Source organism: Salvelinus sp. IW2-2015, linkage group LG16 (genome assembly GCF_002910315.2).
Source record: "Salvelinus sp. IW2-2015 linkage group LG16, ASM291031v2, whole genome shotgun sequence".
In the NCBI taxonomy this organism is placed as follows: Eukaryota; Metazoa; Chordata; class Actinopteri; order Salmoniformes; family Salmonidae; genus Salvelinus; species Salvelinus sp. IW2-2015.
In genome coordinates, this window is record NC_036856.1 from 3310810 (window position 1) to 3334997 (window position 24188).

The window sequence follows — 24188 nt, forward strand, 5'->3', positions numbered from 1 at the left end:
ATCCAGTGTCACATTTATTTATTTTCCAAACTATAGCACACAACATTTGACAAACTGTACAGCTGGTTTCTAAAGGACCAAAGAGTTTGCTTCATGTTTACATTTTTGCCATGGGGAAAAAAATGTGATACTGGTATTGTCACAKCCCTATGAATTACATCTTCCAGATAGATGCACTACAGTGAGGGTTTTATTAGTAGATACATTTCTACATTGTCGTTGTTAGATTACAGTATTTTTCCCCGCAGGTGAGATCAACATTAAGTTTCTATTTATACTCTTTGGAGTATACTGCAGGGACCCAGACTACTAGAAACTCTAAATAAGCTGTAATGTAAATGTCAAACATTTACGTGCTGTGACAAAAAGAAATAGAGCAATCATTACATTAATATACTGAACAAACATGCAACAATTTTCTAAGATTTTTCTGAGTTAAAGTTTATATAAGGAAATCAGTCAATTTAAATAAATTCATTAGACCCTAATTTCTGGATTTCACATGACTGGGGGTGGGCATATACCTCCCCATTTGGGAGCCAGGCCGAGCCAATCAGAATGAGCCCCCCACCCCCAGGTCCTGGGCTGGCGTTGCTACACGTGGTCTGCGGTTGTGAGGCCGGTTGGACGTACCGCCAAATTCTCTACAACGACATTGGAGGCAGCTTATGATTCAATTCTCTGGCAACAGCTCTTCTAGACATTCCTGCAGTCAGCATGCCAATTGCACTCTCCCTCAACTTGAGACATCTGTGGCATTGTGTTGTGACAAAACTGCACATTTTAGAGTTGCCTTTTATTGTCCCAGCGTAAGGTGCACCTGTGTAATGATCATGCTGTTAAATCAGCTTCTGGATATTCCACACCTGTCAGGTGGATTGCTCACTAACAGGGATGTAAACACATTTGTGCACAACATTTGAGAKAAATAAGCTTTTTGTGCATATGGAAAATTTCGGGGATCTTTTTTTTCAGCTCATGAAACATGGGACCGGCACTTTACATGTTGCGTTTATATTTTTGTTCAGTGTAAATTGAACAGGGAAGATCTGAACTAATTTCCTGGATATCAAGAGCATTGTGGTGTTGGAATTTAATTCCACCCTGCAAATATGAAGTAAATCAGTCAATTTACATGTCTGAAAGTGTGTTTGATGTTCTTCAAAGAGCTTTACATGTCCAATCCTTTATGGCTCTGTTGATGTGTAAAATCCCCTTATCGGCAGTCACAACAACAGAAGTGGTTTGACAGATACACCGGGGATACACCTGCGGGGCTGTCCTTGGAGCCATATTAAGGTAGAAACAGATGGAATTAAACACTGAAATATACTGTACCGCTGTTGTGTAATTAGACACTATGACTTACTCTAAAACAGAACACTGATAGTTATCCGATTAGAAGAAAAATGAAARGCCCTCGCACTTCCATGTCTGCCTGATTATGGTTCCTTCCATTATCAAGCGTAATTATAAAAAATATTTTAAAAATTGCACAACCATTAATGTCTGTCCCTTAATCTTGGAGAAGAAAAATGCCAATTTGATAATAAAGTCTAAAACAAAAACGGTACAGTATAATGCACTAAGCTGTTTAGAGCTATACAATTCTACATTATAGAGGAGACAGCAATCATTTGCTCCCAGAAAATTACCTAGACTGTATATAAAAATATTGACTGTATAAATTACCTCACTTGAGTTGGGGAAAGCACTACTTGCAATTAAGGGCCAAACTATAAGGCTCTTGGTTCCAAACTCGGTCTGTTCCGTGGGCCAAGGACCGGTATTATCTCTGGCTGCATTTCCATATTTACTTATACTGGCAATAATCTATTCATGAAGTAACGAATGRATCTCCTAAATTAATTTATATGTTGTTTTGGCAGGCAGCGAGCACAAGGCTGAATGCTGCGCGTTTCATATTTACACTTCACCCGAGCTAGTAGAATTAGAGTCGCAGGCAGAGGCTTGCTTCGTTGATACATGGGATAAAAATGACCTTCCTCTCTCAATCTCATTCCCCGAAATGAAAACGCTGATATGTGTGCAAAATACACCATTGTCTGTGTTGCAAACATTTCAAGTAATCAGAGTGTGTTTGATTCCTTAGAATCTGTTATAAAAGGGCCAAAGTGTCTTTATTTTACACAGACTGCCATCACATTGTCATGTGTCACGCTATTGAGGATTGTTTCACCCTTCACAACCATTCCAGTACCGTGGCACATATCATAAYTGGTGCATGCACCCATGAAAGTAACATCCAAGAATGTAATTCGTTTGGCCGATTTTGTGGTGATGACACACAGCAATAGGACACTCGTGCACAAAAGCAGATCTTACGTCTTTCTCTAGCTACATGCTTTGTTAGCTCTGGAATCAGTTAGGATGAAGCCTCTGCAGGGTTACTGTCRCCAAATGAAATATTGCACCATGCCTAATTGCCTTTCTCACAGATGTTGTCATTTTAATCATAAAATGGCCCCAGGTCTGTGCTTGTTTAATCAAGGAATGACGTATGGTTGTATGCACATTCAATCTTATCAAATTAAAATGTGTTCTCTCCACATTACCTTGACTGTTAAATGACTCATGGGGCATTTCCATGTATAAAAGCCCCATGAGCACGAACATGTGAAGTTCATATGAGCACTTCAAACTAGGTGTCAAATGAAAGCTAAGAGTGTGTCTTTSAGAAAGTATGGCATAGAGTGGCCTTTAGAAAGCATCAAAATTGATTAAATGTAATCTCACCCGTCTACATACAATACCGCATAATGACAAATTGAAAACATGTTTTTAGACATTTTTGSAAATGTATTGAAAATTGAAATACAGARAGATCTCATTTAAATAAGTATTCACACCCCTGAGTCAATACTTTGTAGAAACACCGTTCAGCAGCGATTACAGCTGTGAGTCTTTCTGGGTAAGTCTAAGAGCTTGTCCAACATTTGCCCATTAAGCTCTGTCAAATTGGTTGTTGATCATTGCTAGACAACCATTTTCCAGTATTGCCACCGATTTTGCGTAAGCGTAAACAGGTTTTTAGACATTTTTGCAAATGTATTCAAATAAACATAAATACCACATTTACATAAGTATTCAGACCCTTTGTTATGAGACTCTAAATTGACCTCAGGTGCATCATGTTTCCATTGATCATCCTYGAGATGTTACTACAACTTGATTGGAGTCCACCTGTGGTAAATTCAATTGATTGGACATGATTTGGAAAGGCACACACCTGTCTATATAAGACTCTCAGACCATGAGAAGAAAGATTCTCTGGTCTGATGAAACCAACATWGAAGCCTTTGGCCTAAATGCCAAGCGTCACGTCTGGAGGAAACCTGGCACCATCCCTACGGTGAAGCATGGTGGTGGCAGCATCATGCTGTGGGGATGTTTTTCAGAGGCAAGGACTGGGAGCTAAGTCAGGATCGAGGCAAATATGTACCGAGCAAAGTACAGAGAGATCCTTGATGAAAATCTGCTCCAGAGTGCTCAGGACCTCAGACTGGGGCAACAGTTTACCTTCCAACAGGACAACGACCCTGAGCACACAGCCAAGACAACGCAGGAGTGGCTTCGGGACAAGTCTCTGAATTTCTTTGAGTRGCCCAGCCAGAGCCTTGAGCCCGATAGAACATCTCTGGAGAGACATGAAAATAGCTGTGCAGCAACGCTCCCCATCTAACCTGACAGAGCTTGAGAGGATCTGCAGAGAGGAATGGGAGAAACTCCCCAAATACAGGTGTGCCAAGCTTGAAGCATCATACCCAAGAAGACTCAAGGCTTTAATCGCTGCCAAAGGTGCTTTAACAAAGTACAGAGTAAAGGGTCTGAATACTTATGTGAATGTGATATTTAAGTTGTATTTTTTTTWWATGTGCAAACATWAAAAWAAAAWAWSTTTTGCTTTGTCATTTGAGTATTGTGTGTAGATTAAGGAAAAAAACGATTTCATAATTTTAGAATAAGGAAAATGTGGAAAGTAAACGGGTAAGAAAACTTTCCCAAATGCACTGTTTGATGTATAATAGAATACAACATTCAAATGTGTTTTTGTAATAAAGAAATGCTTTAACAAAATATTAAAAGGCCACTCACACTATCTAGGAGAAATATGCTACTGTATATAAAGAGGGACAATAAAATATTTTCATTCTGGAAAAACACCAGGGCTTGATGGTAGACCTTTTTATGTCGTCAAAGATCCATTATTAGCATGTTTTAATACTCTTAATTCAAATGGTATACTTTGAGGTACTCAACAAGGTTTGATTTCATTACTATTAAAACATGACCCAGGTGGTAAGTATAAGATCCAGTCCATTTAAAAAACTGGTGGCCTCTAACACTTCAATGTTGTGATGCGGAAATCCTGGCGAAATGCATAACACAGAATWWAAAAAWATATTTTTACCAGATTTTGTCATCCTGATCAGTTTTTTTTACATGGTTGATAAATTGGAGATAATATACGACAATTATGAAACATTGAAGATACCAGGCCTGGTCATCATAGCAGATTTTGAAAAGGCATTTGATAAAGTACGACTASAATTTCTATATAAATGCCTGGATTACTTTARATTTTGTAAAAATCTTATACAATGGGTTAAAGTTATGTACAGCAACCCCAGAAGTAAATAATGGTAACTTCTCAGAAACTATTAAGCTTTAAAAGAGGAGTAAAACAAGGCTGTCCGTTGTCTCCATATCTATTTATTATGGCCATTGAAATGCTAGCTATTAAAATTATATCCAACAAGAATATCAAGGCGTTAGAAATCATAGGGATAAAAACAAGTGTCAATGTATGCCGATGACTCAGTTTTTTTCTTAAGTCCGCAATCTGGATCCCTGCACTGTCTCATTTGAAGATTTTGATCACTTTTCTAAAATCTCTGGATGAAAAACTCTGGGATGCTGGCCTTCTAGGCAGAGTTCCTCTGTCCAGTGTCTGTTCTTTTGCCCATCTTAATCTTTTATTTTTATTAGCCAGTCTGAAATATGGCTTTTTTTTGCAACTCTGCCTAGAAGGCCAGCATTCCGGAGTCACCTCTTCACTGTTGACATTGAGACTGGTGTTTTGTGGGTACTATCTAATGAAGCTGCCAGTTGAGGACTTGTAAGGTGTCTGTTTCTCAAACTAGACACTCTAATGTACTTATCCTCTTGCTCAGTTGTGCACCGGGGCCTCCCACTCCTTTCTATTCTGGTTAGAGCCAGTTTGAGCTGTTCTGTGAAGGGAGTAGTACACAGCGCTGTACAAGATCGTCAGTTTCTTGGCAATTTCTCGCAAAGAATAGCCCTCATTTCTCAGAACAAGAATAGACTGACGAGTTTCAGAAGAAAGTCTTTGTTTCTGGACATTTTGAGCCTGTAATCGAACCCACAAATGCTGATGCTCCAGATCCTCAACTAGTCTAAAAAAGGCCAGTTTTATTGCTTCTTTAATTAGGACAACAGTTTTCAGCTGTGCTAGCAACTGCAAAAGGGTTTTCTAATGATCTATTAGCCTTTTTAAAACAATAAACTTGGATTAGCTAATGTGCCATTGGAACACAGGAGTGATGGTTGCTGATAATGGGCCTCTGTACGCCTATGTAGATATTCCACTAACAATCAGCTGTTTCCAGCTACAATAGTCATTTACAACATTAACAATGTCTACACTGTATTTCTGATCAATTTTTWTTTTAATGGACAAAAAAAAGTGCTTTTATTTCAAAAACAAGGACATTTCTAAGTGAYCCCAAACGTTTGAACGGTAGTGTGTTTTTTCTAATTCAAGAATGATTGAGAATAAATAATTGTCATCAAATTAAATGTTAATGTAAAATGTAAAATGATGTATCCTGTAACCTAAAGGCTTTAACAAAATATTCATACAAATATGAATAGGCTGTCACGGATCCCTCCGGAACTGTGTCATTACGCACACCTGGTCCCCATTTCCTTGATTAGTAATTGTATCAGTGTGCCCTCTGTTCCCCATTGTCTGGTCGATTATTGTTCCCATGTCCGTTGGTCGTGTGAATACCTATACGTTGGCTCAGCCTGTGCTGCGTGTTTTGTGAATTTGTGTTTTTACGGGTCTCGTCCCGTGTCGTTCTGCGAGGTTTGCCCTCACTCTTTTGTTTGGGTATATCCCAGTGTTTTGTATACGTGTTTGTTTTGGGTGCATTGAAAACCCAGATGATGTATTCCTGCACCTGTCTCCAAATCCTTTACACCAGCATGACATAGGCCTATCATAGACTAGGCATTTACTTTGTAGAAAGAGGGACAATTTGTCAAGTTAGGTCTGTCAAATTAAATAACGTTGGAAAAAGTGCATTTCAATCCAGTCAGAGTATTTCTTATCATATCTACAGAATAAACATGCTGTTTTGGGTATTAAAAACTTCATAGGGATAGGGGGTAGTGTTTCCACTTTGAACAAATTGCGTGCCCAAACGAAATGTCCTTCTACTCTGTCCCAGAAGGTAATACATGCATATTATTATTACTATTGTATAGAAAACACTCTGAAGTTTCTAAAACTGTTTGAATTATTTCTGTAGGTATAACAKAACTCATTTGGCAGACAAAAACCTGAGAAGAGGTCAAAACAGGAAATGAGAAGTCGATTTTCAAAACAAATGGTATGGTACCCTGTCTAGATATGGCTGAACAAACACTGCCTAGGGCTTCCACTAGATGTCGTCGTCTTTCGATTTTAGTCTTATTATTCTACTATAAAGGAGGGGCTCATGGGAGCTGTTCTAGTGAGTGGTCGTCAGAAATTCTCAGTCGGGATTTGCGCGCGAGGGAGAGAGAGAGCTCTSGTGCCAATGCTCTTTCTTCAGACAATGAAATTCTCCGGTTGGATCCTTATTGATGATTAATGCTAAAACACATACTAAATATGGATTGCAAACATCATTTGACCTGTTTCTACGACGTGTAACGAACTTTTTGAGTTTTGTCTCGATGGATTGTTCGTGCGTCATGAAATGGATTCCTGGGATGAACATGCAACAACAAGTGGCTAAATGATGGGCTTTATGGAACTTTTCAGTCATTTATTGTCGATCTGGGAATCCTGGGAGTGCCTTCAGATGAAGTTATTCGAAGGTAAGTGCATATTTATAGTGTTTTTGTAGCTTTTGTTGACGCCAAAATGGTGACTATTTCTTTGGCTGGAATGTGCTCTAAACGCCGTTCTCAGATTAATCTTTTTCAGTAAAGTTTATTTTGAAACCTGACACAGCGGTTGCAAGAGGATAAGTTATCTTTAATTATGTGAATAACACTTGCATCTTTATCAATGTTTATTATGAGTATTTCTGCAAAATCACCGGATGTTTTGGAATCAAAACATTACTGCATGTAACGCGCCAATGTAAACTGAGATTTTTTATATACACTGCTCAAAAAAATAAAGGGAACACGTAAACAACACAATGTAACTCCAAGTCAATCACACTTCTGTGAAATCAAACTGGCCACTTAGGTAGCAACACTGATTGACAATAAATTCCACATGCTGTTGTGCAAATGGAATAGACAAAAGGTGGAAATTATAAGCAATTAGCAAGACACCCCCAATAAAGAGTGGTTCTGCAGGTGGTGACCACAGACACTTCTCAGTTCCTATGCTCCCTGGCTGATGTTTTGGTCACTTTTGAATGCTGGCGGTGCTTTCACTCTAGTGTAGCATGAGACGGAGTCTACAACCCACACAAGGGCTCAGGTAGTGCAGCTCATCCAGGATGGCACATCAATGCGAGCTGTGGCAAGAAGGTTTGCTGTGTCTGTCAACGTATGTCCAGAGCACGGAGGCGCTACCAGGAGACAGGCCAGTACATCAGGAGACGTGGAGGAGGCCGTAGGAGGGCAACAACCCAGCAGCAGGACGCTACCCCGCCTTTGTGCAAGGAGGAGCACTGCCAGAGCCCTGCAAAATGACCTCCAGCAGGCCACAAATGTGCATGTGTCAGCATATGGTCTCACAAGGGGTCTGAGGATCTCATCTCGGTACCTAATGGCAGTCAGGGCTACCTCTGCTGCGAGCACATGGAGGGCTGTGCGCCCCACAAAGAAATGCCACCCCCACACCATGACTGACCCACCGCCCAAACCGTCATGCTGGAGGATGTTGCAGGCAGCAGAACGTTCTCCACGGCGTCTCCAGACTCTGTCACGTCTGTCACATGTGCTCATGTGCTCAGTGTGAACCTGCTTTCATCTGTGAAATGCACAGATGGCAAATTTTGCAATCTTGGTGTTCTCTGGCAAATGCCAAACGTCCTGCACGGTGTTGGGCTTAAGCACAACCCCCACCTGTGGACGTCGGGCCCTCATACCACCCTCATGGAGTCTGTTTCTGGCCGTTTGAGCAGACACATGCACATTTGTGGCCTGATGAGGTCTTTTGCAGGGCTCTGGCAGTGCTCCTCCTTGCACAAAGGCGGAGTAGCGGTCCTGCTGCGGGTTGTTGCCCTCCTACGGCCTCCTCCACGTCTCCTGATGTACTGGCCTGTCTCCTGGTAGCGCCTCCATGCTCTGGACACTACGCTGACAGACACAGCAAACCTCTTGCCACAGCTCGCATTGATGTGCCTTCCTGGATGAGCTGCACTACCTGAGCCACTTGTGTGGGTTGTAGACTCCGTCTCATGCTACCACTAGAGTGAAAGCACCGCCAGCATTCAAAAGTGACCAAAACATCAGCCAGGAAGCATAGGAACTGAGAAGTGGTCTGTGGTCACCACCTGCAGAACCACTCCTTTATTGGGGGTGTCTTGCTAATTGCCTATCATTTCCACCTTTGTCTATTCCATTTGCACAACAGCATGTGAAATTATTGTCAACCAGTGTTGCTTCCTAGTGGACAGTTTGATTTCACAGAAAGTGTATTGACTTGGAGTTACATTGTGTTGTTTTTTTTTTTTGTTTTTTTTTTAGCAGTGTATATATATGCACATTATCGAACAAAACATAAATGTATTGTGTAACATGATGTTATATGACTCATTTGATGAAGAATTTCAAAGGTTAGTGATTAATTCTATCTCTATTTGGGGTTTTTGTGCAAGCTACCTGTGCTGTGAAAGAAATGTCTGTGCTTTTTTGTATTTGGTGGTGAACTAACATAAATATACGTGGTGTTTTCGCTGTAAAACATTTAAAAAATCTGACATGTTGGCTGGATTCACAAGATGTTTATCTTTCATTTGCTGTATTGGACTTGTTAATGTGTGAAAGTTAAATATTTCAAAAAAATATTTTTTGAATTTCGCGCGCTGCCTTTTCAGTGGAATGTGGGGGGGAACCCCGGGGCTAGACAGGTTAATTGCTTCTAATAGGTCAGAAAATTATGCATTAACCATGAATTTATCAGACTATGTTTATAAAGAGGGACGGGCAAATAAATATAAGGAATTTCGCCGGCTTCAGCCATGCTTCCTGGCATGCGAGAGAGTTGAAACATCAGCACATACAGGTCCGAATAGTGTGTGTCAGTGTCCAATCAGAGGCCTGAACATGATCCGAGAGTTGTGATCTGGTCTTTGATTCTCGCACATCAGCTTGCGAAATTCTCAAGGGAGAGAGGACAGTGCATTATATGAACATAGCACCGAATAAATTGGCCGCCAAAAAATATTACATCTTCAAAACAAAACTGAGGGGAGAAAAGTGAAGCGGGGCATCCGTTAAACAGTAAATCAAGTCTGTTTGGTTTAATGTTGTAATATAAGACCCATGCCAACTACACTGAACTTTACAACATGTAAAGTGTTGGTTTCATGAGCTGAAATAAAAGATTCCAGAAATGTTCCAAATGCACAAGAAGCTCATTATTTAAAAATAAAAAAAATTGCACAAATTGGTTTACCTCCCTGGTAGTGAGCATTTCTCCTTTGCCAAGATAATTAATCCACCTGGCAGTTGTTGCATATCAAGAAGCTGATTAAACAGCATGATCATTACACAAGTACACCTTTTGCTGGGACAATAAAAGGCCACTCTAAAGTAAAATGTGCAGTTTGGTCACAACACAATGCCACAGTGTGTCTCAAGTTGAGGGAGCGTGCAATTGGCATGCTGACTGCAGGAATGTTCACCAGAGCTGTGCCAGATAATTGAATGTTCATTTCTCTACCGTAAGCCGCCTCCAAGTCATTTTGGGGAATTTGACAGTACGTCCAACCGGCCTCACAACCGCAGACCACGTGTAACGCCCAGGACATCCACATCCGACTTCTTCACCTGTGGGATTGTCTGGACCAGCCACCTGGACAGCTGATGAAACTGTAGGTTTGCACAACTTTTTGCACAACCGTCTCAGGGAAGCTCATCTGCATGCTCGTCGTCCTCACCAGGGTCTCGAACCTGACTGTAGTTCGGCTTCGTAACAGACTTCAGTGGGCAAATGCTCACTTTCGACATCCACTGGTATGCTGGAAAAGTGTGCCTTTTACGGATGAATCCCAGTTTCAACTGTACCGGGCAGATGGCAAACAGCGTGTATGGTGTTTTGCGGGAGAGCACTTTGCTTATGTCAATGTTGTGATAAGAGTGCCCCATGGTGGTGGTGGGGTATAAGCTATGGACAACAAACACAATTGTATTATCGATGGCAATTGAATGCACAAAGATTACCGTGAAGAGATTGTGAGTCCCATTGTCGTGCCATTCAGCAGCCGCCATCACCTCATGTTTCAGAGATGATAAATGTCGCAAGGATCTGTACACAATTCCTGGAAGCTGAATATGTCCCAGTTTTCCATGGCCTGCATACTCACCAGACGTGTCTTCCATTGAGCATGTTTGTGATGCTCTGGATCGACGTATACGACAATATGTTCCAGTTCCCACCAATATCCAGCAACTTCGCACATCCATTGAAGACTGGGACAACATTCCACAGGCCACAATCAACAGCCTGATCAACTCTATGCGAAGGAAATGTTGTTCTACATAATGCAAATGGTGGTCACACCAGATACTGGCGTTTTCTTTGGGGGGAGGGTGATATCTGTGACCAACGGATGTATATCTGTATTCCCAGTCATGTGAAATCCATACATTAGGGCTTAATGAATTAATTTCAATTGATTGATTTCCTTATATGAACTGTAACTCAGTMAAATCTTTGAAATTGTTGCGTATGTTGCGTTTTTATATGTAGTTTGTAGCCCAAACAATTCGGACGCTACRATACAGACAGAAGTTGGTCCATCRGCAGTACCGACTTCAGACGAGTCCCRTGRAGCAAATTGGAGAACTTTGTGAGAGTCTCAGCTTTCCATAGTGGSGTCAWATTTGTTTCTAGCTCAAACCGTTCAGACTCTACATTTTAGACTTCCTGGTCTGACAAACAACGCTGTAGTTCTGCCACCTTCCACTGCAGACGCGGAAGGCCGACGTCGGCAGAAGTGGTGGATTGAGATGCAGCCCATGCAAAAAAATCTCCATCTTAAACAGACTGACAGAAAAGTATTTTGATTCCTAAAATCTTTTATGATCTCAAAACTATTATGCACGTAAACAGAAATGACCCTCGCCCCACGATTATTAGCATTCAAATTCCTTGTCCATGGGTTGAATTGACTCTGTACACAACATTCCAAAGCGACATATCAGTAGCAATCCATTTCTAAGGGTTAAAGACTAATATAAACCCTCTCCCTCACTGGATTCTACAACAAGTCTTTGTCATGCTATAAGTATCTCAATTCCACTACCTTCCTGCTCCCACAAAGCTTAGCTACGACACACCGTATTCTCTCCACCTGAGGCATTCCCTCCCATTTCATCCCAAACTGAGCCAGTGAGGTTTCACAATTTGTCTCAACGTCAGCAGCCAATTGGGGAGGTGGATTGCTTTTAGGTTCKTTGTTGCTATTCAACTTTCAGTGGACACCCCCATTAGTCTTTCATAACCCCACCTGCTTTGTTTTTGTTGTCAGTGACTTTGTTAGTTCCCCTTTCTATTCAGCAACATTTTTGTTTTTATTGATGGGGAACGTAACAAAATAATCAAATTGTATTTGTCACATGCGCCGAATACAACAGGTCGTAGACCTTACCGTGAAATGCTTACTTACAAGCCCTTAACCAACAGTGCATTTCAAGAAATAGAGTTAAGAAAATATTTACTAAATAAAGTAAAAATAAATAACAATAACAAGGCTATATATAGGGGGCCCGGTACCAAGTAAATGTGTGGGGGTACAGGTTAGTCAAGGTAATTTGTTCATGTAGGTAGGTGTACAGTGACTATTCACAGATGATAAACAGTGAGTAGCAGCAGTGTAAAAACAAAGGGGGGTCAGCAGTTGCCATACCAGGCAGTGATGCAACCGGTCAGGATGCTCTCGATGGTGCAGCTGTAGAACCTTTTGAGGATCTGAGGACCCATGCCAAATCTTTTCAGTCTCCTGAGGGGGGAAAGGTGTTGTTGTGCCCTCTTCACAACTGGCTTGGTGTGTTTGGAACATGATAGTTTGTTGGTGATGTGGACACCAAGGAACTTGAAGCTCTCAACCCGCTTCACTTCAGCCCCGTCGATGTAAATGGGGGGCCTGTTCGGCCCTCCTTTTCCTGTAGTCCACTGTCATTTCCTTTGTCTTGCTCACATTGAGGGAGAGGTTGTTGGCCTGGCACCACACTGACAGGTCTTTGACCTCCTCCCTATAGGCTGTCTCATCCTTGTCGGTGATCAARCCTACCACTATTGTGTCATCAGCAAACTTAATGATGGGGTTGGAGTCGTGCTTGGCCACCCAGTCGGGAGTGAACAGGGGTGCGTGCTTAGTCTCCTCCTGTACTCCCTGAGGGGAACCGGTGTTGAGGATCAGCGTGGCAGACGTGTTGTTGCCTACCCTTACCATCTGGGGGCAGCCCGTCAGGAAGTCCAGGATCCAGTTGCAGAGGGAGGTGTTTAGTCCCAGGGTCCTTAGCTTAGTGATGAGCTGTGTGGGCACTATGGTGTTGAACGCTGAACTGTAGTCCATGAACAGCATTCTCACATACAGTAGGTGTTCTTTATGTCTATGTGGGAAAGGGCAGTATGGAGTGCTATTGAGATTGAGTCACCTGTGGATCTTTTGGGGCGGTATGCGAATTGGAGTGGATCTAGGGTTTCCGGGATGATGGTGTTGATGTGAGCCATGACCAGCCTTTCAAAGCAGTTCATGGCTACCAGTGTGTGCTACGGAGTGGAAGTCATTTAGGGAGGTTACCTTCGCATTCTTGGGCACAGGGACTATGGTTGTCTGCTTGAAACATGTGGGTATTACAGACTCGGTCAGGGAGAGATTGAAAATGTCAGTGAAGACACTTGCCAGTTGGTCCGCGCATGCTTTGATAATATGCCCTGGTAATCCGTCTGGACCAGCGGCCTTGTGAATGTTGACCTGTTAAAAGGTCTTGCTCACATCGGCTACGGAGAGCGTGATCACACAGTCGTCCGGGAATAGCTGGTGCTCTCATACATTAGCTCATCTGGTAGGCTCGTGTCACTTGGAAGCTTGTAACTGGGTTTCCCGTTGTAGTCCGAATTAGTTTGCAAGCCCTGCCACATCTGACAAACATCAGAGCCGGTGTAGTAGAATTCAATCTTAGTCCTGCGTTGACACTCTGCTTGTTTGATGGTTTGYCTGAGGGCATAGCGGGATTTCTTATAAGTGTCCGGATTAGTGTCCCGATCCTTGAAAGCGGCAGCTCTAGTCTTTAACTCGGTGCGGATATTACCTGTAATCCATGGCTTCTGGTTGGAATATGTACGTACGGTCACTGCGGGGATGACGCCCTCAATGGACTTATTGATGAAGCCGGTGACTGAGGTGGTATACTCCTTAATACCATTGGATGAATCATGGAACATATTCYAATCTGAGCTCGCAAAACAGTCCTGTAGCTTAGCATCTGCGTCATCAGACCACTCTTATTGAGCGATTCACTGGTAGTTCCTGCTTTAGTTTTTGCTTTTATACAGGAATCAGGAGGATAGAATTATGGTCAGATTTTCCAAATGGAGGGTGAGGGAGAGCTTTGTATCCCGACCTTCTCCCTCAGTATCTCCATATTTTCTTCATGCGAATGACGGGATGTGGACATGTTCTCCGGAAAGCAGTATATCCTTCGTGTCGGACTCGTTAAAGAAAAAATATTTGTCCAGTTCGAGGTGAGTAGTCGCTGTTCTGATGTCCAGAAGCTCTTTTCGGTCATAAGAGACAGTAGCAGCAACTTTATGTACATAAGTTACAAACAATGCGAAAAAACTAACAAAATAGCACAGTTGGTTAGGAGCCTGTAAAACGGCAGCCATCCCGTCCAATGCCATTATTTGTATCGTGCTGCTACAGTAGGAATACAGACAGTACACAMTGATTGCCTATGAAAGTCCTAATAGTGTTGTCATTCTCTTACAGACAATACCGCTTGGTGGCCTACAGATGCTTTTTGGAGTTTGTTCTAGGTGGTGGAAAAGCTAGGCACAGGACACCGAAAATGCCCTTGCCTTCATGTGGTGTTGGGGCCATTCAAGCAACTCAAGAGGAGCTGTGAAAGGTCCATAACAACAATCTCCCCTTGTACCAAAGTGACTTTGAACACTTAACTGCACCCCCAAACACACCATATCATATGCAAGTAGTCCCTTTGTAGAACTGTAGTATTTATTATAGCCAGTAGTATACTTTTCTTCTACTGTATACATTGCCATAACTGTTCCTGCATACTGCTTTGAAAATCTCTCCAGAGGAAATAACCTTTGACTTGAATACAAGCCATGTCTACTTATCGTATATTGACAGACTAAATCGGTTTTATTGAAACATGTTTACTTGCCAACAAATTAAAGTTGAAATGATACATCAACTCCCGCCATTATTTGTTTTAGCAGTAAGATTGTAGCTAGTTAATGCCAAATATATTTCACAATGGGGGGGAGGCAAAGAATGGGCACTTCAATCCGGCCCGCGAGACATAATAATATTTAGTGGTATCCAATTGGTAGTTAGTCTTGTCCCATCGCTGAGAGGCGAAGGTCGAGAACAGTGGCATCCTCCAAAACACGACCCAGCCAAGCCGAACTGCTTCTTGACAAAATGCCCGCTTAACCCGGAAGCCAGCCGCACCAATGTGTCGGAGGAAACACCGTACACCTGGCGACCGTGTCAGCGTGCATGCACCCGGCCCGCTACAGGAGTGGCTAGAGAGCGATGGGACAAGAAAATCTCAGCCTGCCAAACCCTCTCCTAACCCGGACGACGCTGGGCCAATTGTGCACCGCTTCATGGGCCTCCCAGTCACAGCCAGCTGTGACACAGCCAGGTATCGAACCCGGGTCTATAGTGACACTTCAAGCACTGCAATGCCATAGACCGCTGTGCCACTCGGGAGGCCCCTGCAAATTGATTTTAACAAACAATTGGTCCCCCAAAAAATGCGTCTCTCCGTTGAATTTCAAACTCCCAATGTGGCCCTCGAGCCAAAAACTTTGCCCACCCCCGATTTAGACATTCGTCAGTACACTTGCAGAAAATAAGACTTTATATCAAACTCCATTATATACATAATGTACAGAGCTAGCAATATCTATACCACAATGAAGTTGTGAGCATACTAGGCATTCTATAACATCAGTCTTACTGAAAATTAATGTTGTGTTGGCTTTGTTCCAGACCGGGTCCGGAATGTTCTTCAGCTAGTGAACCTCGTTTTGGGCAATGTCAGCTGGTCTGGCAGAATTTAATGCGCTCATGACCTTGGATTCAGACTATACACTTTTGCTCTTGCCAGCCCTGTGCAGTCTTTTCCTCTTCCAAGTCAGATGATGTTGAGCTTGTTCCCGGCTGAAAGCTTTCATCCAATGGGTCTACAGCACAGGTGTTAAACTCATTCCACGGAGGGCCAAGTGTCTGCAGGTTTTTGCCACTAGTCAGGAACTCCCCTCACCTGCTTGTCTAGGTCTTAANACCCCTGGTCTACAGGATCTGTATTACTAAAGCTGGTGTCATGTTCATCAGCAGTAGCAAGATTAGTCTGTAGGGCATACACTAGTCAGTGGTTAGCCAACATTTTACTATTTTGTCACCAATACACACTCACAAGGTACTATATCCACCCATCGCCCTCGTGTCAATAGAACATGCCGCCTAACCTTCACACACAATACTGACACCAGTCAGTCAGTCACCCACACCCTTTCCTCCTTACTAATAACTGCTTTTCTCCAATTTAGAACACGCTTTGCTTAAACAATCAATGAACMCTCCATAATACAGAAGTTGTAGCCTACTTATAAACTCACCAACTATGACAACAAAACACGGACCATGTTTATGCCCAGCTCCAGTRTATTTATATTTATTCATGGAGTCATGGTAAGATTTAGCAAAGATGACTTACACTAGTTCCTGGTGCTGCGCTTGATGTTGATGTCGCTACAGATGTTGATAGGCTTGTCACGTTAGCCTCTGGGTAGTTAGTTAGCTAACGGTTAGATGTAGTCCGGTAGGCTGTAGCTAACGTAACCTAAGGTAGCTAAAGTTAGCTCGCAAAGTTACAARTTACGTCGCCAGATAACAGCTGGCTAATTACATTGATTTGCTTTGGAATGTCTAGCCAGCATATTATGAAAGCTAGGTAGCTAGATTTTGGTTTAGATAAACAAGTGTAGTTTGTCAGCTAGTTACCTCTGCTCGACTTCTTAGTGAGGTAATCGATTAAATAATGCCCTAGCAGCCTGTGCTTGCTTGTAGCTTGCACATCCAGGTACTAAGCACCACACCATGACTTAAYTTTAGCTGTTGTCGACACAAAAATATAAATAAATAGTTCTTCACAAGCCGATGTTCCATGAATGAGTGGCTGGTCCAGTGAGTAACGTTCGCTACCTCAAACGGATCCACCTTGACAGGGGCGGTACCACATCCAGAAATCGCTATGAATTCTGAGTAACACTTTACAATAAGGTTCCATTTGTAAATTGTTTATTAAGGGGTTATAATTACGGTTATTTAATMATTTGGAAATTGCATTATAAGCCATTAATAATTGGTTATATCGCATTGGTAAAAATAGTGCAATAACTGGTCAGTGTTTGCCAAATAATTACTTAGTTATTATCCATTTATAAATGCACCAATAATATGGCTTGATCTTGAGATGAAGCCTTAATTCCTGGAATAAATAAATGTACCAATGCATCATCAGGGTTTCAGATGGGGCAAGACACCAGTGGGAGGCTGCTGAGGGGAGGATGGCTCATAATATAGCTAATGAAATGGCATCAAACCATGTGTTTGATACCATTCCACCTATTCTGCTCTAGCCTATACCACGAGTGCGTCCTCCCCAACTAAGGTGCCACCAACCTCCTGTGCAAGACACATTATGGGAGTTAACCATTGGTCTGAAAACCGACTATTTCTGTTCCTGGGACACAGCAACAATGTATTACACAAAAATGAGAAAATATATATATTTTTTTAACTGTGCAACCATTTGAAAATAAGGTTGCATGATGATACATAAGGGTAATATATTATACGCATTTGTAAGTGCATTTATTAATGGTTAATAGCTGGAGGTAAATAGTGACTAACTATTTGACAAGCACTGACTGGCGCACAATTTTTTTTACCAATTTGTTATAACCCATTTAATGGTTTATAAAGCATCTACAAATGATTAAATAACCATTAACGTAATTACAAACCCTTTATAAACCCTTTACAAATGGAACCTTATTGTAAAGTGTTACCGAATTCTGGATATTGTGGTTTGCCTACAATCAGAAAACACAGATGGCCCTTTTCTACCGGTGAGATGCAGAAACGCTTGTATTTGTGTGTAGTGATTTTTATGACAAATATGTCATATTTATGAACATATACAGTGAACGAGCAGCGGTGAAATTACCCTTTAAGAGAAGAAATAGCAAAATAGCATTCTATCAGTCTCTGGCTGGGACAGTGAATCAGAAAGCAACCGAGTCAGTTGGTAAGGATGTCGGATCTTAATTTGACCCCTTTCGTCGCTGGAGGAAAATATTTAGAATCGCCGCCTGAATGCAGATGGAAGCGGTGTTTGTAGGCTGTAGAATAATATATACTGAACAAAAATATAAAGGCAACATGCAACAATGTCAATGATTTTACTGAGTTAGTTCATATAAGGAAATCCGTCAACTGATATAAATTAATTAGGCCCTAATCTATGGATTTCACATGACTGGGCAGGCGCGCAGACACGGGTGGGCCTGGAAGGGCATAGGCCCACCAACTGCGGAGCCAGGGCCAGCCAATCAGAATGAGTTTTTCCCCACAAAAGAGCTTTATTACAGACGTTTCATTAGCTGTCCGGGTGGCTGGTCTCAGACAATCCCACGTGACAATCCCACGTGGTCTGCGGTTGTGAGGCCGGTTGGACGTACTGCCAAATTCCAAAAATTACATTGGCGGCGGCTTATGGTAGGGAAATTAACATTCAATTATCTGGCAACAGTTCTGGTGAACATTCCTGCAGTCAGCATGCCAATTGCACACTCCCTCAACTTGAGACATCTGTGGCATTTGTTGGGTAACAAATCTGCACATTTTAGAATGGTCTTTTATTGTCCCCAGCACAAGGTTAATCTGTGTAATGATGATGCTGTTTAATGATTTCTTGATATGCAACACTTGTCAGGTGGATGAATTATCTTGGCAAAGGAGAAATGCTCACTAACAGGGATGTAAACAAATTTGTGCCCAAAATCTGAGAGAAATTAGAAGTTTTTTGTGCGTATGGAGATTTCTGGGATCTTTTATTTTACATGTTGCGTTTATATTTTTGTTTAATGTGTCAGTTCAAGTAGCCCATGTAGGCTACAGAGCGTCTCGTGTGAATTCTTATGTGAATAATAACACATTTACATTTTTGTAGGGGGTAGATGTATTTTTCGCGAGGGAAAATCTGTTTCTTTACATCAATTGTTTTATTATATGTTCAAGGCAAGCATTAGGCTGAATACAATTGTGGTAGCTTCAGTGTCTGTGTGATCCTCAGGTTACAATCTAAGTAACAGTATAGATTTTCAGTACTCTACACACCTCTGCAAATTATACATAGCCTAACTATAAATGTGGGCGAGCGTACACACTGGAGGAAAGTTTATCTTTCTACAGTAGACCTACAAACATCCTATTATCGGTTTTCACACCTTTCATGATGTGACAATAGATAGGCTAACGGGTAGCCTACAAAATGTAGACTATTGGAATAKAATCAAAAAGCAAGGGCCCTATTGCAACCATCGAGTATYGCCAGYTGATATCTCGTTAAACCATCAATATGCGCTAAATTCACCCACACAGCTGATCTCAATTGCAACCATTAATGGCCACATCATTACCGCTCCCTAAAAGATGATGTCGGTGTTACCTTAGTCAGAGATCTGTATATAATGACGAAATGCTCATGTCTCCACAAGCATAGGTCTGCATATTAAGCCCATAGAAACGCATTGAGCTTATTCTGGACAGATTTTGGCGAGAATGAGCCATCTTGCTTCACCTCTTACTCCCACCTCTTACTCCCTGCTTGCAACMAAAGTCTTTCAAGATATGTTCGCCCTCTGGTTGGTATTGTCATCGGAACAACTTCCTTGTTTACAACGGTAAATCTACTGTGGCACTTTATATGAATGGAAACTAATGTTGGTGTAGCCTACTGTCATTTTATTTGGTTACTATTTATGCTATACAAAAGTGTCTTGTATGGTCATTTCTTTTCAAGATCGGGGGTAAAATATCCTTGGACTGTCCATATTTGAAATGTGTAACTAAAAGAAGTCATTCGGGCGATTGAGTTATTTGTGCCAGAAGGGCTTGGGCCGGAATCGAACCCATACCTACACAGTAGGTCTATATGTGTGCGTCCGGGAGCGTCCGAACCACTAGACCACCCCAGGCCACAATTAAACTAAATGTTGACAGTTCATGTGTAAACTTAGGATACACTTTGCACTTGTATATCGTAGCCTAGTGGAGACTAATATCTATCTTGTTATTAAGCTATATAAAACGATGATTGTTATGTATGGCTCCCTTTCAGATGATACATTTTTGGGAGTTAAATGTTTCAGTAATAGGACCTAGGCCTAGCGTTTGAGCAAGTGAGAGATAATGTATTATTTTGATAGCAGGCCTGATCCCAATGACTCGACTGCCCCTACATGGAGATAAAGAGAACTGCACATTTTCAAGGAATCCCAAGGCTCATTTGAATTTCCTGATGMCGCAGGAAAATTCTCCTTGACAAAAGAGTGATCAAGTTAAGATCTGACATCTGTAGCCTAAAGTGTCGAATTCGTCTTGGCAGGAATTTGATTGGCAAGTCATAGACATGTCAAAATGCACTCTATTTTCAAGTTTCTGGAGGTGTCAGAAACGTTTGCTCTTTGAAAGCAGATGACTTGCTCACTTTTCTCATTTTTCTCTTTGCTCACTGGCCCATGGTGKTATCGACAGTGACATGCTTGGAGGTCCTTGGCCTCAGCTGTACCTTAGCTGTAAGGCGAGGGCTAATAGACATGGCCTGTATGCTTGGACAAAGTCAGACAAAAAAGCAACATCAGCACAACACTTCTCATGACCTGTTTCTGTCCAAATGAAGAGATTCGATACCTGCCTCAATTTGTAACAAGCATTTGATGTAATTTGTGTTTTCTGACCATCCTAACTGAAATGTAGTTTAACTCCCATTTTACCATGATACCAAAAAAATTACTAGAAAGACAGTAAATCATGACACACATAATGCACTATTTGCCAAATTCCGACTATAGGAGAGAAACTAAAGTACAGATCTCACCAGGAGGAAGTTCTCTGCATCCACTTGATTTTCATTTGACGGCCCGTTGCGATCCATAAAATAATTTAGAGAACAGAAAAATCAGCAATCCCTTGAAAGGTTGGACCATAAAACATACAGTGGGCCAAAAAAGTATTTAGTCAGCCACCAATTGTGCAAGTTCTCCCACTTAAAAAGATGAGAGAGGCCTGTAATTTTCATCATAGGAACACTTCAACTATGACAGACAAAATTAGATTTTTTTTCTCCAGAAAATCACATTGTAGGATTTTTAATAAATTTATTTGCAAATTATGGTGGAAAATAAGTATTTGGTCAATAACAAAAGTTTATCTCAATACTTTGTTATATACCCTTTGTTGGCAATGACAGAGTCTCAAACGTTTTTTAAGTTCTTCACAAGGTTTTCACCACACTGTTGCTGGTATTTTGGCCCATTCCTCATGCAGATCTCCTCTAGAGCAGTGATGTTTTGGCGTGTTGCGGGCAACACGGACTTTCAACTCCCTCCAAAGATTTTCTATGGGGTTGAGATCTGGAGACTGGCTAGGCCACTCCAGGACCTTGAAATGCTTCTTACGAAGCCACTCCTCGTTGCCCGGGCGTGTGTTTGGGATCATTGTCATGCTGAAGACCCAGCCACGTTTCATCTTCAATGCCCTTGCTGATGGAAGGAGGTTTTCACTCAAAATCTCCGATACATGGCCCCATTCATTCTGTCCTTTACACGGATCAGTCGTCCTGGTCCCTTGCAGAAAAGCAGCCCCAAAGCATGATTGTTCCACCCCCATGCTTCACAGTAGGTATGGTGTTTTCTTGGATGCAACTCAGCATTCGTTGTCCTCCAAACACGACGAGTTGAGTTTTTACCAAAAAAGTTATATATTTGGTTTCATCTGATCATATGACATTCTCCCAAATTTTCTTCTGGATCACCAAATTCTCTCTAGCAAACTTCAGAACGGGCCTGTACATGTACTGGCTTAAGCAGGGGACACGTCTGGCACTGCAGGATTTGAGTCCCTGGTGGCGTAGTGTGTTACTGATGGTAGGCTTTGTTACTTTGGTCCCAACTCTCTGCAGGTCATTCACTAGGTCCCCCCGTGTGGTTCTGGGATTTCTGCTCCACCGTCTTGTGATCATTTTGACCCCACGGGGTGAGATCTTGCGTGGAGCCCCAGATCGAGGGAGATTATCAGTGGTCTTGTATGCTTCCATTTCCTATAATTGCTCCCACAGTTGATTTCTTCAAACCAAGCTGCTTACCTATTGCAGATTCAGTCTTCCCAGCCTGGTGCAGGTCTACAATTTTGTTTCTGGTGTTCCTTTGACAGCTCTTTGGTCTTGCCATAGTGGAGTTTGGAGTGTTGACTGTTTGAGGTTGTGGACAGGTGTCTTATATACTATAACAAGTTCAAACAGGTGCCATTATACAGGTAACGAGTGAGGACAGAGGAGCCTCCTAAAGAAGAAGTTACAGGTCTGTGAGAGCCAGAAATCTTGCTTGTTTGTAGGTGACCCAAATACTTATTTCCACCAATAATTTGCAAATAAATTTTATTAAAAATCACACAATGTATTTTCTGAATTTTTCTTCTCATTTGTCTGTCATAGTTTGAAGTGTTACATAATGATGAAAATTACAGGCCTCTCATCTTTTTAAGTGGGAGAACTTGCACAATTGGTGGCTGACTAAATACTTTTTTGCCCCACTGTACTAGCTAGAATCACAACAGTAACAAATCAGCACCTGGAGAATTACCCAGACCAGAAAGCTTCCCTTTTTCAAACATCTTTCCCTTTATCTAGGAATGATCAAGCAATTGAGTTCCATCCTCCCAATCAAAACCATGACAAACAATTGGTCAGCATTCCACCAYTACAAATACAAGAAGGTGTGACCTAAGGAAAAGGTGTGGCCTCTACACCTGCTAKTTTGGCATCAAAGGATATGTAGTTATAACACCAATCGAGGTGTCTGTTTGTTGTGTCTAGAGCTTTGCACATACAGTGCAAATTCCTCGACATCAATCCATTACTGAAATGTCAACAACTGAAAGGACAAAGGTCTAGCAAATTTTTGACATTTGAACGCTGCCTTTACAGGTAATGGTGATTAGTCACCAGAAGTCCATACATTACACAACCCGCCAATGAAAGAGTGAGATGGAGGTGACATTTGTGGCAGGGGAATGCAGCATTCTCAAAGTATTAAAGCTACCAGTCCTCTGTTTTCTAATCCGCCCACCTTTCCCTTTCTCCCACCCTCAAAACACCATCTCTCCACAGTCAGACACAGAGTTCTGGGACAAGATGCAGGCAGAGTGGGAGGAGCTAGCGCGACGGAACTGGTTAACGGAGAACGAGCAGGCCCAGACCCCCTCCAGTGTGTCGCCTCACGAGAAGGTTACTATTTTCACCTTTAACCTCTGCTTTCATAGTACTCTGTCTATACACCCTGTTTAGATGCGAAGGAAACAAATAATTGGCATGTGGACATGTTCTACTTAATGAAGGGGAAATATAGCCTATGAACTTGATGATATACAGATGTGCTGTATATACAGTATGAACTGATTTAACCCAGTGCTTCCATAATGTTAGAGACAGGTCGACATTTACTGGGGGGGCTAATCCAACTCAAGGTGTCATAAAAATAATGCATGACCCTCCACTTGTATTGTAAAATAAATTGAACACCCTCGACCCTCATAGAATTAACWAAAAATAATGTTTACTACCACAAATAACAACTGTTTTGACGTTTTACGTATTCCTWACCAATTGTGTTTTTTTGTTTGTTTCTTTGCGTTGTTTGTAACTTATTTTTTTACTTATTTTGTACATAATGTTGCTGCTACCATCTCTTATGACCGAAAATATCTTCTGGACAWCAGAACTGTGATTACTCACCACGGACTGGCAAAATCATGTTTTTCCTTTGACAAGTCCGACAAGCCCGATGTGAATGATACTGTATACCGCTTTCCCGGGAACAGGCTCAGATYCCCGTAATTTGYGTGAAGAGAAGGCGGAGAAAAAGGGGCCATAGGGCGGGCTGCCTTCTAAGAATTTGTAGGCGATCGAATAAACCCCACTTCCTTCCATTCTGCTAGCAAACATGCAATCTTTGGAAAATCAAATCTATGACATACGTGGAAGATTAAACTACCAATGGGATATTCAAAACTGTAGTATCTTATGCTTCACGGAGTCGTGGCTGAACGACGACATTATCAACATACAGCTGGCTGGTTATACGCTGTATCGGCAGGCCAAAACAGCAGCATCTGGTAAGACAAGGGGCGGTGGACTATGTA

At 41.9% G+C, this 24188-nt stretch overlaps 1 protein-coding gene across 1 annotated transcript in view; it reads left to right on the forward strand.

Annotated features, from left to right (window-relative positions):
* LOC111975901 (PEX5-related protein-like) overlaps positions 1 to 24188 on the forward strand; it is a 127327-nt gene that overhangs the window by 84879 nt on the left and 18260 nt on the right. Inside the window, exon 9 of the mRNA XM_070447705.1 lies at positions 23158 to 23274. Coding sequence (XP_070303806.1) covers positions 23158 to 23274 — 117 coding nt within the window. The remainder of the gene's footprint in view (positions 1 to 23157; positions 23275 to 24188) is intronic.